The following is a 17024-nucleotide window of genomic DNA, read 5'->3' on the forward strand; positions in this document are numbered from 1 at the left end:
TGGAATTTAAAAACCTGCATTCAGCCTTGCTTCTCAAATTCCCATCTTGACCACAGTTTAAAAGTCTGATGAACTCAAATAGTTTGGAGAACGTTTGTGCTTTGATAGCAGCTTCAGCTCGTGGATCTGCTGTTCCCAGTGATGGAGGTGGTTTGGACACACTGTAATGTTAAATGGTCAGAAGGGAGGGAATAAATGGCTAAAACACTCAAAGTTTAAGGTTAGAAGGCTCAAACCCCAGCCCTTTACTACTTCAGCAGTTGCTTGCAGTGTGTCCTGAAACAAAGGAAATGGTGGAGTCTTTTCTCTCCCTTCTTTATTCCAGCTAACAGGATTTAAAAAAAATTGTTATCTATTTAAAGTTTAAAAATTCTCTGACTATCAGACCAGCTTAATCTCCACTCAGTCCTAATCCAGCATAGTCCTTTATGTTAAATATTTTTACCCTTAATATTGCTTTAAAAATAAATCCCATCTCTTAGAGCCTGTTGTTCTGTCAGGCTGAGTGAATCAGCCTACATATATTTGCCCATGATTTTTGTTTATTCTTTTTATTGATATGTCTAGTCAAGCAATTTGACCTAAATTACTGATAATACTCCACATAAAATAAGGTATTTCTCCATGGGAAGTGAACATGTCCTAAGATTGTAGCACAATAAAATTCCCTCTTGGAAGCTGCCACACTGATTTCTTCAGAGCTTTTTCTCTGAGCCTCACAGAAGGATTTGAGTTTTTTAGGAATGAACAGGAAAAGCAGTTCTGAAGCTGCACATCAGAAAGGACTTTACCTAAGAGTTGATTGATTTAAGAGCATTTTAAACATGCTGCAGCCATGGAAAACTTCCCTAATAACAAACTCCTTTTTTCCAGTCCTGAGGGTGATCATGCCCTGGGACTGGTTGCCCAGAGAGAACGTGGGATGTCCATCTTTAGAAATCAAAACTCGAGTGTATAGGACAGGGAAAAACCTGAATAACCACCAAAGCTGCCCCTGTTGTGAGCACAGCAAAGGGACTTCCAGCTTTTCCTTCCAGCCTAAATTGCTGTGATTTCCAGCCTCATCTGTGAGCTTTCTGTAATGTGGGAATAGTTATTACTTTATCACAAGAATAAACTTCGCTTTTATTTAAATAATTCAGAGCATTGTTTAATATTTTAGGATGGTTTGTTTTATTATGAACACGCACCCATGCCTGCAGTCCCCATACCCTTTGCCTGTCTGATTTCTCCTCACGTATCACATTCTTTCAGTTTATTGCTCTCACAGGCTCAGTTTCATAGCAAGTGTTTCCTTTTCTGTCATTTAGTGGTAATTTCAGCTTGTTTGTCCCACAGCATTTTCCCTCTGCCTGACTCAGCACTTCACCTTTGCAATAGAACTTATTCCTTCAAGCTCCTTTCCAATCCCTGGCTGTTTTTCTTTGAGTTCTCTATTGCTTGATTTCCTTTTCCTTTACCCTTTCAGAGTTCTACCATTCACCAACATGTCACTGTCCTGAAATCCATAGTCTTATTCCTTTTCTCTGATTTTCCCCTTTCCCTCACCTTACAGTGTAGATTTGTTGTTCTGACAGATGACTCCTTTCATGTTAAACAAATCCTGGGACTGCTTTTTCCATGGTATTTCTGCTGTGTCCTTCTCTTTGTTGTGGTAAAAACAGCCCAATCCTGAGCACAGGTTGTTAACCATGGAAAGGCTCCTCCAGCTTTTTCATTATTTGAAGCATTAAAGCTGAGTGCCTGCAGGTTAATTGAGGTGTGCTTAAGTAAGGCATTGAATTTCTAGCCCTGGCAGGAGACTGTGGACACAGGACTTTGATCAGTGTTGCTCAGATGGTAAGCCCTGAAAAATTGATTTTCTCTGTTGTTTCATTTTATTGTTCTCAAAGCTCTTGGCCCATCTGTTTTGTTCTTGCTGTTTGTTTCCTGTCACGTATTCCTGCTCTGGGGCTCTGTTTAGATTCTTCACACCTGTCCCATTTCTGTGTTCCTTTCCTGCCTTTTGTCATTCCATGTTTCTGTTTTGTCCATAGTTAAAGGCTGATCCACTGGAATAGTGTTTGTAAAAGGGGAAAACGTTCAGCCATGGAATGTGGAAGTGATGCAGTTCCGACAACTGTGTATTTTAGTGTATAAAGTGAAAAAGGAGAGACCTGGGGGGGTGATCAGAACAAATAAAAATAATAAAACTTTAATAAAACTGGGCAGGTACTTAAATCAGCAGAATGAGAGAGAGAGACAAAACCGAGCCTGAGCAGCTGTGGCTGATTAGACAGAATATTTTTGCTCTCCTGGTGCTGGAGCCCAAGTCCCTGGGAGATGGGATGTTGAGCTGTAAATAAGAGTATCCATCACTTGGCTTTTCCTCCTGGGAATATCGATTTCTGTCCAGACTTGTTCAGGTGGGTGAGCGATCACCTCCATCCCTTTTGCAGCCTCTGCACTTTTCTGTCCAGGAAAAATGATGTTCACATTTCAAGCCTTCAGAAAAATGCAGAAAACTCTGGGAAGTCACCAGTGGATTTATTTTTTATCTTGAGACAAATGTTTAAAGCAGTAAATCATGGCACACTGGGGAGATCTACTGTTAAAATCAAGGTGCACTGTAAAGTGTGTAAAGTCCTCTAAGATTTTAATTGCTTTTTCCTCTTTGTTTCTCAAGTTTCATATTAAAAGCAAAAAACCCTAAAGCTGAGAAATTTTGAGGCCATGTTATGTACTGAGGGAAAGCATTTTCTCTGCACTTACTGTAGAAAATACAGTCATGGTTTAAAGAAAGCTGCAAGATCTACAGGCAGTGTAAACAGAATTTAATAAATCAATAGCAAGAGGCTGAACAATACTACCCCAAACCATGGGAATATTGTAATTTATAGTATTAAGTCATTTTTCCAGAAAAACACTATTTGTTCTGTAGTTCTCCTCCTGCTTGGGGTCTGTATTTATTTAAACACAATAACGTGTAGTATTTTGATTAAAGATGCTTTGATGGCTGATACTTTTTTTTTTAGAACTTCAAAACTGTGCTATTAGTCAAGAGCTCTGTATTGATGTTTAAAAATGCCATCTAAAATTTTGGTAAATCTGTATTTATAATCAGTCTCATAACTTGGCCTGTGATGGTTCAAGTTGTTTCCATGAGCTGCTCTTTCCTGAGTTCTCATCTTTTACACTTTCTGCGATTTTGAGAGAATATTTACTTAGTGCTAAACTACATTTAATAGAGACTATATTGGACAAGAATGTACAAACAAAGGTGAAAGGGAGAGGAATAAAACTGGTTGTGTTTGGTGTTTGTCTAGGTCTGCCCAAAATAACCTTATTAGAAATAGTAGGAAAAATTTCCTTTTAAAGAAATATTTGACAGTTTTTGTCTAAAGTATGTGACAACATGGTATAAAAGCATATTCAGCATGCAAACTGACTTTGAAAGCTGTGTTGCTTTAAAAGAAGAATGGTTGGCTTTGGGATTGGTAAGTAAAGCCTAAAAAGAGCAGTTCCACTCATGTTATTTTAACAGTGTCCCCAAATGCTGCCATTTACGTACAGGTTGTTTTGTTCCCCTGAACCTCAATGGAGATTTGGGGTGATTGAAAGGCTTGCTGTGATGAGAACATGCATAGAGTCACTCCAAGACAATTTAAATTGTTTTATAAGATAGACAGCAAGTCAACATTTTGTGCGTGTGTGTGATTCAGATAATTCCTGGAGCAAACCTTGTGTGTGGGTGATCTTTTCTTGTAGAAAGAGAAATGATTACTGAATGATTACTAAATATTATTACTCGAAATAAAGCATAAGACTCAGGAAAAGCAATTCCCCCCATTTCCTTTGTTTTGGTGTGTGGCTGATATATTTTGGTAAAGGATGGGAGTCCTTGAGCCTTGGTGATGTTTTCTGCCAAAGTACCAAATCTCAGGCACCAGAGGGCAATGTTGGGCAGGTATTGCAGAATTGGATAGTTCAGAAAATGCAATATTAAAATGTCTTTCAGACATTCCAGATATGTCACTGTCTTTTAAAAATTACTTGTGTGAGTTAAGTTTTGAGGGTAAGTATCTTGATTTCAATGTATGTCTGGAAGTTTGAAACCTGGTTGATGTTCATATTGATTTTTTTCCCATTTCAGAGAGTTTTAATGCTTTCTTAATATCTTTACTTTTAAAAACTTGAAGTTTTACTGAACAGTAAGACTGAAAATGAGGGAATTGAATGCTTCCTTGTCCTTTTTGTATTAATGCACTTGAAGCTCTTTAATTTCTAGTCCAGGCATAGTACGTGTTTAGTGCAAGTATTTTGGCATTTGCATTCTTTGTTCTTTAGAAAATCTTTATTTTCATGGTTTGTATTGGATAATATTTAGGGCTGCCTGTCAGTTCTGTTTATTTACATTCACTGTAGCTGGTAGTAAACAGGACTTTGCAGGGGTCTTTTTTCCTCATCATTGATTTTGTAGGACTTTAAGTCCTTGGATGAAAGTTTTTAGTTGAGGTGAATCCTGAATAATTGAAATGTATTTGAGTATTTGGCTAAGTGATAATTTAGTGGTTTGGGGACTAAAATAATCTTACAAAGTCTTCTGTTTTAAAAGTGAGTTTTGAGGTCACCTTTTGTTTATGTTCTAAGATTTGCTTCAGCCAAAGCAAAGGCAGAATGATTGGGATAAAGACTGAGTATACCTCAGTACTGAAGTGTGAACCTTTACCCTGTTTCTGTGGAGTGAATCCACTGGAAGGATTAATGTGGGAATCAAACAGTGTCAGTGCTCTGATAACACAGGGTGGTGAATATAGAGGAAGCAAAAATTAGGTTTTACTTGTGTTTCTGTGGATTGTTTCTGTCAGCTCAAGTCTCCACGTGAAACTGGAGGAAAACAGAAATTAAGTAGAAAGGAGGTTTTGACACAATATTTACATATAACTCAAGTAAAATGATGGAATTGTATTTTGTGTAATATCAAGGACAGAGTTCTCTAACTCACCTTTCTCTTAAGTAGAGATTTGATGTAACTCACCCAAACCAATATATTTACAATGTATTTACAAAAATTCTGAGTTCTGAGGGTGATACATCCTCATGGAGCTCAGAATTTACTGCATTAATTGATGGAGCTATTTGTACAGCATCTTTATTTAAAAATAAAAATAAATGTAGATGTGTATACAAACCCAACCACTAACATGGATTTATATGATTTCCAACATTAAATTTTTTATGTGAAGCAGGACATTCTCTGCTCCAGCACCTTAAATTCATTAACTGAGCTCAAAGAAAAGCCTCAGTCTACTAAGGACAGTAATGCTGTTTCTGAAATAACTTTTTTTCCTGCTTCATTTCTTGGTTTGTGCCACATTTTAAATTTAGGCTGCTGAAAGATTTCTTTGACACTAGAGGAGTAAGTGCAGACATCTGTCTGGGCTTGAGAGAGCATCACTCCAGCAAAACGAGTGCCTTATTCCAGCTCACTGAAATGTGTGGGCTGGACAGTAAAGCCAGACTTGCTCTATTATCTGTAAACAGTAATTTTTTTCCCCCACAAAAAATGTTTTCTGGCTGGGTAATTAAAGCTAAGCAAGAGCTGCTGTTGGATGTTTGATTTCCACTGTCCAAATATGTCAATACATAAGTGAGGTCACAGGTACAGTTAAATGTGGGTACAAACCAGCACCATGCAGGTGACACCGTGGATTCTTTTTGCTGTGCTTGGGTATGAATTTCTATTAGTTTTTCATACATCATTCCCACCTCAGATCCTGAAACACGTTTTCCTGTTGAACACAAACCTTGCAGTAATTGTGGGTGCACCCTGCAGGCACTGGGGCTTGGAACTCAAATAACTGCTCTGAGCAAAGTGGAGTAAATTGTGAAAGTTTGGGTGATGCAGCGCAAGGGATTCAAACACAAGCATGTAGCATGAATGTGTAAGTGCATCTCCTAATGGATTGATCTGTTTGATTGGCTTTTTCAGGGTCTCTTGACAGCTGGAGTGGAGTTTGAATCCCTGCCTGCAGCTCTTTCCCTGCCTGCAGAATCGGGTCTGTACCCGGTGACCCTCGTTGGTGTCCCCCAGACCACAGGACAGATCACTGTCAATGGTAAGGGTTGGCTCCAGTCACAATTCCCAGGAAAGCAATCCAGGGTTTACACCCCTGTGGATAAAGGGATGGCTCCAGTCACAATTCCCAGGAAAGCAATCCAGGGTTTATAGCCCTGTGGATAAAGGGATGGCTCCAGTCACAATTCCCAGGAAAGCAACCCAGGTTTTACATCCCTGTGGGTAAGGGATGGCTCCAGTCACAATTCCCAGCTAACCAGCACAGGTTTCACACCTCTATGGATAAGAGATGACTCCAGTCACAATTCCCAGCAAAGCAACCCAGATTTTACACCCCTGTGGGTTGAATGAGTTTCTGTGCCACTCTCCCTTCTTCTCAGTAAGGAAAGACAAAAACCAAACAAAAAAGGAAATCTCTTTTTTGTTTTAGACTTCATTAAAAACAGCCTGATAAATCACTTGGATGCAGGAGCAGTAACAAACACATTCTTACAGTATCTCGTGTGTGAGAGGAGAAGGATAATGAACTCCAACTCCCCTTTATTAATGCTCTCATTTGGAGAGCTGCTGAGGAGGATTACTTGGACTTTTCCCTGAGAATGCAGAAGATAATCTTGCAGTTCTCTTAATTAATCGTGTTCATGTGAGATTACAGAAATTTCTGCAGATTGCCTTTGTGGAAACAATTTAGTCAGTGTGTGGAGTCCATTGCCGTTGAGATACCATTTCATTAAAAGCCTAAATAAAATTGTGTTTGTAGTAAGTAAGACAATTTAAGGGCTTTTGCAGAAAACAAGCAGATGAGTCTCCTAAAAAAGAAGATTTGTGGAGATGGTGCATTCAATGTGTAGTAGGATTGAATCATCTTCCCAACACACCATTTTAGATCTGTGTTCTTGAAGACAAAGTTACAGGACAAGGACCATTTTACTAGAGATAAACACTAAAAGAAGATGACTTTGAACTTTGGGAACTCTTCTCACTGAGTTTTTATAAGTGCTTCTCTGTCTGCTCATAAAATGATTTTTCATTCGATTTTCTTTTTTTCAGGAGTACTTCAGAGAGTGCAGAACAGCATCAAAGCATTCACAACATTCGTGCTATAGTTTTCTGCTTTTAGTTCCATGTACTAAAAATGTATTGCAAGTAGGAGAGTTTATTTCTGCACTTGGAAGCTGTTTGTGTGTCAATGTATCAAATTTTCCTACATATATAGCTCATAAATATTGCCTGGTAAGGAACTGGGGGCACTTTTCTGCTAAATTGAATTTTCAGAGGGTAGGTTGTGGTCTCTCATGGCAGGTGTCTGTGTGTGTATGCATGGATATTTTTTCCCCTAGTAATGTCCTTTAGGATTCTTTTATCCTGCTGGATATACAGTTGATATTCTTTCCTACAAACATTTTTTGGAGGAAATAGGAAGCTGTTTACATATGTTGAAGGGTGACATGTTTTATGTGCACCAGTGAATTTGGTGGTGAGGTGTAAAATGGTGTTTTCTACGCTATGACTTGTGATGTTGGTCTTATAAAAAGTTCCACAGACATTACCATGATGCACTGAATGCATAGAAATCACAGGCTCTTCACAATTTTTTATTCTTATGTCCCAGAGGCAGAGCTGTACATGTGTGTTCTTTGTATGTCATCAGGCAGTTATAAAATGTTACTGTTTCAGGGCTTTGAAAACCTCTTACATATTCTGTGTCCTGTGAGGAGTCTCCCAGCAAGCTCAGTACTTCCAGACCTTTCAGAAAAAAGTAAAATTCACATTTTCATCTACAAATCAGGTTACCACACTTCAGTTTTTGGAGTCTTCAGTGATTGCCTTCTAGACAATCTGCCAGGAGTGAAGAGCAATGGCTGCACTGTGGAAGTCATTCCAGCTTTGCCAAGGCTGCAGATCAGCACCTCCCTTCCCAGGTGAGAGATTGAATTCAATGCTGGTTTGATTTGCTTTTATTTAAGTGTCACTCACATGCTGAATAAAATCTCCATCATATACAATCACTGATTTAGTAAACTAAGACATAAACTATATCTGTGCTATTTACTCTAGAATATAAACCCAAGTTTTTTGTTTTACTGCCTGAAACCATGAAATCCCATAGAAAATATTTTGAGATTTAATTAAGAAACCATGGAATTCCATAGAAAATATTTTGATATTTAATTAACTGAGGTAGCATAATGGCTATTCATTATTAAAGTCATACTTCTAAAAGAACTAATCCCTTAAAGGCTACCAGTTCATAAAATCTTGTAGTAAAGATGTAATCCATGTTAGATATTTTTTTTTTTTCCCATGGAACCAACCCAGGTCTTTGACCCTGAACTCCCATGCCCTGCTCTGACCTCCTCATTGTTCTGACCCCCCTCTGCTGCACTTGCTTCAGTAGATCAATATTTCTGTGGTTCAGGAGGGGCCCAAACTTTTGATACCATAACACAGAAGGAATATGTTTTCAGAGGTACAAGAAGACTCAAAGAAAATAACTTCTTACACACTCGCCCAGAGGGACACAGTAGTGCCATGTGTGGGTTGGTAGTGGGGGTTTGGGAGCATTTTGTGCAGTGTGGCTGACTAATTCCATGATTTCAGAGAGACCTGGGAAGGAAGGCAGTTCCTGAAGCTTTCCCAGGTGCAAGAGCAGTGACCTCCTAAGCTGCACGTTGATCCCTGCCTTAGAACCTTCTCATCCAGCTGATACTTGGCAAATGGTTGTAAAAGTGCAGAGTTTCAGGGTTTTGTTTAAAAAAAAATTTCTTTTTAAACAATGTTGCTTTTAGCTCTGGGTCAGGAGACAGCCTTTTTATTCCTTCCTGCCTTGGTGGCTCAGGTGCCACAGGGCTTGTTCCTCTGACTGGGAGAGCTCAGCTCTGTTTGTGATCCGTGGGATGATTGGCAGTGCCATACGATACAAAGTTCTAAATGTATAGAGATCTGTAAAGTTATTTAAATGTATTTGACTGTGTTCTTCTCTATGGTTTTCTGAGTTTCCTGTGCTGAATTCTTCTTTTCTGGTGTGGGATGGGCCATGTTGATGTGTATTACAAAGCTATAAAAGTAACACCCTGATGGAGACAGCAAAATAATAAAATGCTGCAGTTGGGTTACATGTTGGTGAATTCCCTCTAAAAATTCTGCAAGGGGTGAAATCTGTGTGGTTTGGCTGTAATCAAAATTAATACTGGCTACTGGAACCCAGAAGGACCTACAAATATTCTTAAATTAGGATGATATCTGCCCTTTGTGAGTGTGCTCTTTGTTCAGCTCATAATGTGGAGCATTATCTACTGGACCTGAGCTGACATTTTAAATTTTTAACATAATTTATTTATTTTGATTATTTGAGCTAATCTTAATGCCTTGCTTCATTGTAGGTGAAACTGCTGGTATGGTTGTTTGAAATGGCAAAGGTTTAGAGCTGTTTATCATTTCTTCAGCTGCTCAATTGATGGTAATTTTGGGAGAATAGTCATATCAGCAATGATAATTCCCAGGCAAACCATAATGTGTTGTTAGAACTGTAAAGTGATTTTTTTTGTTGTTGATCTGTGTCATGGGAAATCAGTTAAATAAGCACAATTTAGCAGGAGCTGTAATGAAGCAGGATGTGGGTTGAGAATAATTTTATTTGTGTCTTTTTTCATAGTTATATGGGTCTATAATTATGTGTAAGTGTATATGTGCCTTGTATAGAATTAATATATTAAAACATTATAGAAATCAGTAAAACAGCTTCAAGGAAACAGTCTATAAATTAAGAAAATTGAAGGAAGGAAATTACAAAGTAATAAATAAAATAAGGCAAGACTTCTAGTCTGGATAAACTTGGACAAATCCCAGTTATTTTCCCAAGAACCAGAAAGTTTGGGAGCTTCAGGTGCCAGGTGTGAGAGGTTTCTCTCTTACCAAGCACTCCTAATATCCTGAAATAACTGTGCAATACTGGAAAACCTTATCCATGGACAAAGAGGAATGTATAGAGCCAAGAATTTACTGTTTGTATCCTAACAATCCAATGCAGGGGTCATTACTAGTGCAGAGGCAAAAATACTCCAGCCAGAAGAAGAGTCACTAATAAAATACATGTACATTCATGCAGCAATTAAAAGCACCATTTGTTTTGTATTTTAGTGTGCAATTCCCTGATACTTTTGTCTGAAACTCCTCATTGTAATAACCTGCTCTTGCATTTTTTTCCTTTTTTCCCTTTCCTACAGCTTTTGCAGCAATTTTGACAAGCTTTCACAGTTAGGAATACATATTTTATACTGTTTGAAATCTGACTTGTCTCATGCATAAATTATTAACTTTTGTTATAAAAAATGACCCTGGCTTAAGTGAGAATGGAAAATAATAATTAATATCTTCAAGGCTGCAGAGCTGCAGTTTCTGAGTCTTCAAAGAATAGTTAATAGAGTAACTTGAACAGGTTTTTAACATTTTCATCACAGTATTTTGTTTCTGTGTAATTCTGTAGGTCTGCTCATACTCTTCAACCTTCTTCAGGTGATGAAATCTCCACTAATGTGTCTGTCCAGCTTTACAATGGAGAGACCCAGCAGCTCATCATTAAATTAGAAAATATTGGAACAGAACCACTGGAGAAACTGGAGGTGACAGCGAAAACAGTGAACACCAAGGGTGGGTATGCTGGTTTATATTTAGAAATAATAATAATGGCCACTTGTCTGGTAAAGGGCGGACTGGTTGTGTTAGACTTCTAGGTCAGTTAAACTAAATATCATAGTCCTCGTTACAGAACTGAAATAATTCAGTTTGATTTTATTGTAGAAAGACAGAAATTAAACAGAATGTAAGAAAAAACAGGAAGAAAATTGTAGAACCATCTGTGTGTCAAAGGGTCAGCTGCTTTTTGGAAATCTGGATTTCTTTGTAGTGTTGCTTGGTGAAAAAAGCCTCAGGCAATAACTAGTAAAGAGGAAGAATCTTGGATCTAAATTATTTTCTCCTTATGTCTGAATATGCTGATTAGTTCATTAAATAAATTACCATTGACAGAAATATTGTCCTACTTGAGGGAGTGGAAGTAAATAAGCATATTTCTGTCTTACTCAGTGAGCAATAAGAAAAAATGGGATAAAAGACTTGAAAAGACAAGACAATAAATAAAATAAGCTATTGTGAGTTAAAAGAATAATTGAAGCTATGGAGGAAATAAGACACATCCCCTCTGTGCACTTAATTCTCTTGAAATACTCTGTCCATGTTAGGATTAAAAAAGGAGTCTGATAAGTGAATCCTGCTTTTGTTTTGTGATGTATTTCCTTTTTTTCAGTTTGTCCTCTGAGACATTGCTATGAAAATGATATTAACAGAAGAACTGCAGGTGACAAGCTACATAATCTTTACTGACAGTAGAAATACCTGATTTTATTGCAGGTCTTACTCTGTCAGTGCCAGAGCATTAAAATGCAGTGTGATACCTTGTGATTTTTGTTCATTTCAGTATTCAAGCTCGTGATTTTTTTTATAACAGAATATCCTCTTCTCTGCAACCTGAGAGAATAGGAATTGCCAGTCATCTCAAAATAGATTTTTGGTCTGGGACTTGTTACCAGGAATAACTTTAGAAGTTGAAACGTGTGATGACTTACTGTTCTTATTTCAGGAATTCCAACGTGCTCCTCCTGTGCTGGGTGCTGGATGTGTGGAGTGGAAAGACCAAACAGAGCATTCAGATTAAATGGGGAAGTTCATGAAATGACATGTATTAAATGGTGGAATATATGGGCACATGAGTCACGTGTTAATCAGACTCTTTGTTCAGAATGTTACACACTTAATTAGTTCAGAATGTTGAAAAAGAGACTCATGTCAACTTTAAAATAATCCCTCCATTACAACTTGTGTTAAAAACAGTGGGGAAAAATGAGACGACTTGATAGACTCAGCTATGAGTTCAGTAAAACTTTTAATTATACTTGATCCTGTATTTTCTTGCTCTATGTAACATGTTTCCTTATCAGAGAAAGGAAAATTTCTTATGAATAAGCCATAAACATTCATCCACAAAAAATGTAACCCTTAAATCACCAGCTCAACAAAACAGAAATGAGAATGAGTTTAGAGATGCACTGAATGGTATTTGTTGAGAGAGTGTGCAACTGTGACATCAGAGTCACAGAATCATTAATGTCTGTGTGAGCAGGGACTGCTGGAAGTTATCTTCACCTTCTTTTGAAAGCAGAATTTGGATGAGCTGATGGAGGGTCCTGTCAGGCAGAATCCTCAGTGTCCTGCACTGTCTCAAAGGGGTGAAATGCACCCTTGTATTGGGAACTGTGCCCGAGATGCGCTGGGTTACTGCAAGAAAACACATCCTGAAAGAAGTGGAACTTTGTGCCTGTGCTCTGGGTATGACCTAAAGAGCTGGAAAAGGCTGTCCATGGGGAAAGAACTGATTGGCCACACTGAGCATGTAGAAATTATATCAAATGTGATTGTATGTAGGTCCTGCAAAGGCTCATGGAATCTGGCATTGGATGGTTTGGGTGGGAGGAGACCTTAAAGATCTAACCCTGCCATGGGTAGGGACACCTTCCGCTATTCCAGGTGGGTCCAAGCCCCATCCAACCTGGCCTTGGACACTTCCAGGGCTGGGACAGCCACAGCTTCTCTGGGAAACCTGTGCCAGGTCCTCACCACCCTCACAGGGAAGAATTTCTTCTCAATATCCAATCTAAACCTGCCCCTTGTCAGTTTGAAGCCATTTCCCCCTGGTCCTGTCACTCCACGCCCTCAGAGTCCCTCTCCAGGTTTTTTAGCCCCCTTGGCTAATGGAGAGGGCTCTCAGGTCTCCCCAGAGCCTTCTCTTCTGCAGGCTGGGCAGCCCCAGCTCTCCAAGCCCCTCTCTAGCAGAGGGACTCAACTCCTCTGATCCATTTAGTGGTCTCCTCTGGACTCACTCCAACAACTCAGTGTCTTTCTGGTGTTGGGGTTGGACCTTTGCCTTTTCTAAGGGGCTCTCTTCCATTTTAGTTATGATCATAAATCGATTCCAGTGCATAAGGATGGGCTCAGGGTGCAGTGACAGCGGATTTTGGTGATGAAGAGGGAACTAAAGGTCTGTAATGTCAGCAGCTGCTCTTGGTCAGTGAATACAACTGTCTTGGTTTGAGGGGAAAAAACCCAAAATGTTTACCCACAAGCAGGGGAGGGGCCTCCTCCACGATAGTCACAGCACTCTTTATCAAATTTAAGAAAAGGAATTTTAATACAAGAAGGATAACTGATATATATATATATATATATCTATATATCTATATATATATATATCTATATGTAAACAGACTAGTGCAACCCACTTCCCCAACACCACAAGAGAAAGAAAAAAAAACTAACAACAACAAAACCCAGCAGGTTTTCCTCCGGGAGGAAAAGTTATACTTAAGTGTCAATGTCACAGCCCGGCTGGCTGCAGAGTGAGCTTCAGTCCCTTTCCAGCGAGACACGGACTTCGTCTCTTCCCCCTGTGTTCCCCGTCCAAGAAGCAGAAAAGCACGAGCAGCCAGAAGCAATTCCAGGGCAGGCAGCAGCAGCAACGCGGCCAGAAAGCAGTCAGGGGCAGGCAGCAGCAGCAGCCAGCAGCAGCCGCGTGGCCAGAAAGCAGTCAGGGGCAGGCAGCAGCAGCGCGGCCAGAAAGCAGTCAGGGGCAGGCAGCAGCAGCAGCCAGCAGCAGCAGCGCGGCCAGAAAGCAGTCAGGGGCAGGCAGCAGCAGCAGCGCGGCCAGAAAGCAGTCAGGGGCAGGCAGCAGCAGCAGCGCGGCCAGAAAGCAGTCAGGGGCAGGCAGCAGCAGCAGCGCGACCAGAAAGCAGTCAGGGGCAGGCAGCAGCAGCAGCCAGCAGCAGCAGCGCGGCCAGAAAGCAGTCAGGGGCAGGCAGCAGCAGCAGCGCGGCCAGAAAGCAGTCAGGGGCAGGCAGCAGCAGCAGCGCGGCCAGAAAGCAGTCAGGGGCAGGCAGCAGCAGCAGCGCGACCAGAAAGCAGTCAGGGGCAGGCAGCAGCAGCAGCCAGCAGCAGCAGCGCGGCCAGAAAGCAGTCCGGGCACAGCGGCAGCAGCGCGGCCAGAAAGCAGTCAGGGGCAGGCAGCAGCAGCAGCCGCGTGGCCAGAAAGCAGTCAGGGGCAGGCAGCAGCAGCAGCGCGGCCAGAAAGCAGTCAGGGGCAGGCAGCAGCAGCAGCCGCGTGGCCAGAAAGCAGCAGTAACCAGCAGGGCAGCCTGCCTCCTCGGAGCCCCCACTCCCCCATTCCGCCGAGCCAAGACTGGAAAGAATATCCAAAAAAACCCAAAAGAGACAAACCTGCCCCACCCAAATGATCAACAGTTAACTACTTCTTTTGTTAACTGCTGGCCTGGGCAGTTAAGTGGCAAGGGAGAGAATTTACATAATAATCCCAAACTACAACAACAGCATGTATGGAACCAATGGGGATGCAACATTAAATCATCTCTAATAGCAACACAAGCTCCTGATATTGCACAACAGGCTGAGAGCAAATGCAGACCTTTTTGAACTGTCTGTAGTGCATTAGAAGTTTCTCTTGGATGTTCTTTACTTGTCTTTAGCTGAAATGTGCCTGTGATTTAAACTGCTCAAGGTCTCCTTGAAAGCCATTTGACCCCTTCATCTGCCTGCCCACAGCTTGCCTGTCACCTGGGGAGCCCCTGAGAGGTTGTTTGATTTCAGCCAGATCAAAAGAGCTTTCAGTCATCTTTGGTTCATCTGGTTTGCTTTGGTTCCTTCTGGCAGTTCCTGGTAAATCCCTGGCAGCTGCAGCACTCCTGCCTGTCTGACTGCCATTTCTCTGCCTTCTGGTTCTGTGACCACAACTTTCAGCACAAAGAGAAATGCTGCAAGTGGCAAATACTCTCCTTTCTGTTGTTGTTGGAGTACTGGGTGGCATTAGTGGGCTGGCCTCCCTCCTTTGCTGTGTTAGCTGTTACAGCCAGTCACTTTTCTGGAGGAACAGAACTTCTCTGACTCTGTTTTCAGTGGTGTCTTGCTAATGAGAACCTCTGGAGATGAGACTTTCACACTTACCTTCTCTTACTCCCTCCTGTTACTTTCAGGTTCAGTTCTGTGTTTTCCACTCTGGCCCTCAGATGAATGAGCAGAACTTGCAGCTCACCCTGTTCAGTTCAGAAAGGACATCCCAGGGTTTTGGAGTCCTTTAGGAGCTGTGTTGTTGGAACAGATCCCGAGGCACATCAGCAGGAGGGACTTGTCATGCTGCCACAGTGGAAACGTCTGTCATGGCTTTTAGTGTCTCATTGCTGCCCTCAGCCTGCCAGGCCATGGTGTCTGTGGTTGGATGTCACACATCCACCCTGTCAAGGTTAACTCTGTGTCACCTCGTGTTGTCCCTCACCAGGTCAGACAGTTTAATTCTTTTTTTTTGAAAGATGACACGTGCAAAGCTGGATGCCTTTCCCACCCCTTGGCTGCAGTCAGCCCTTGTCAGAGCCTTGCTATGTCTCAGTGAGGGAGTGCAGTCAAAGGCTCTGAGAACCCAACTGTTTGATGCACTCAGGCAAAGGTAACACTGATGTTTTCACTCAAGGCCCTGAGAAGAGCACACCAGGCCTTTCTGGCTCTGAGAGTGAGACCAGCTACACTGAGTGAGCCTGGATGATGAAGCAAACCTTCACTGATTTTTCTTAGGAGTGACTGACCCCAGGAAATTAAACAGAAATAAGTTCACTTGCATTCTTCCCTTGGTCTTTGCACAGAAGCACCTGCAGCCTCAGCTGTTCTGCTGTGTTGGAATAAAAGGCAAAAACCTTCTGAGGTGCAGGCAACCCATTTGAAGGACTGAGAATATCCTGGAATGGATCTATTTACCTTTTTTTGCTGAAGAAAACAGTAAAGTGCTTCAGATCAGGGTTGGGGTGTGCTCCATGGAGGGTGGGAATGCAGCAAAGCTCTTCTGCAGTCAGTCCAATGTCCCTGTGACAGCAGGACCAGGAGTGTGGGTACCCAGCCCATTCAGCTGCCCTGCTGGCACTGCCTGGGCTGCTCAGCGCTCTGTCCCTCTCTGCCCACACTAGCCAACTGAAATCATGGTCTGTCATGGTTCTTACTAACTCTTTTTCTACTCATAGGATAAAGAATAAATGGTTCATGACTTCTGAGTGATTTTTTCCCTCCTTTTGGGCATAATTGCTAATTGCCTAGAAGAAACTCTGCTGGATCCCTTTATTTTGTAAAGAATGTAATAAATCCTGCAGGTTCCTTTCTGTTTACCAGGTCTAGGGGAAATTAAGATGTGTGAATGGCAATGCCTGTGCATTTCAGACTGATAGTTATTTTGGGGTGCTTACATGAAAATAGAACAAGAAAAATAAATTTGGCAAAAAGCCAGCACATCAATGAGGATTTTTTTTGGCACACTTAAAATCTGTTAAGAGTTAGATTGGCCTGGGGTAACCCAAAGTCAGGTTGTGGGTAAGATGTTATCTGATATTTGTCATAATTTTAGTGATTTAGTATCTTCAGCCAGAGTGTAATTCACTGTAATAATGATTACTGAACAAGGGGAACATAAACTGTAAACTGGTGTCAGATAAATATAAACTACATTATCCTTTACTGCTGAACTTTCAGCTTAAGCCTTTAGATCTTGTGTTGTAATTACAGGTGTTAATTGGAGAGTTATCTGCAAGGGCTGTTCCCACTTCAGAAGTCTTTTCACTTGTATTAACTTTAAATAAATCTACTTCAGGAAAACACATTTTGGAAACAGTTTGGTGCTCAGGTGCTTGGGGTTTGTCCTTCTTTGCTGAGGGAAAACATTCCTGTGGCATCTTCTTGGTTTTTTACTTGTCAGGAAAAGGCTGTAGAGACTGAGGTACTTACTAAGCTGCTTTTTTTCCCTTGAAAATAGAAGAAAATCAAAACAGTGATATGGTTACAGCTGAATAATGAAATGAGGTGGGAGTGA

General features: G+C 41.0%; 1 protein-coding gene across 7 annotated transcripts in view; it reads left to right on the forward strand.

The window, feature by feature from the left end:
- TRAPPC9 (trafficking protein particle complex subunit 9) overlaps nucleotides 1-17024 on the forward strand; it is a 464855-nt gene that overhangs the window by 56863 nt on the left and 390968 nt on the right. For all 7 annotated transcript variants that reach the window (XM_071553785.1, XM_071553786.1, XM_071553784.1 and 4 more), the window contains 3 exons: nucleotides 5972-6098; nucleotides 7848-7980; nucleotides 10545-10708. In XM_071553785.1, coding sequence (XP_071409886.1) covers nucleotides 5972-6098; nucleotides 7848-7980; nucleotides 10545-10708 — 424 coding nt within the window. The remainder of the gene's footprint in view (nucleotides 1-5971; nucleotides 6099-7847; nucleotides 7981-10544; nucleotides 10709-17024) is intronic.

Source organism: Pithys albifrons, chromosome 4 (genome assembly GCF_047495875.1).
Source record: "Pithys albifrons albifrons isolate INPA30051 chromosome 4, PitAlb_v1, whole genome shotgun sequence".
Classification (NCBI taxonomy): domain Eukaryota; kingdom Metazoa; phylum Chordata; class Aves; order Passeriformes; family Thamnophilidae; genus Pithys; species Pithys albifrons.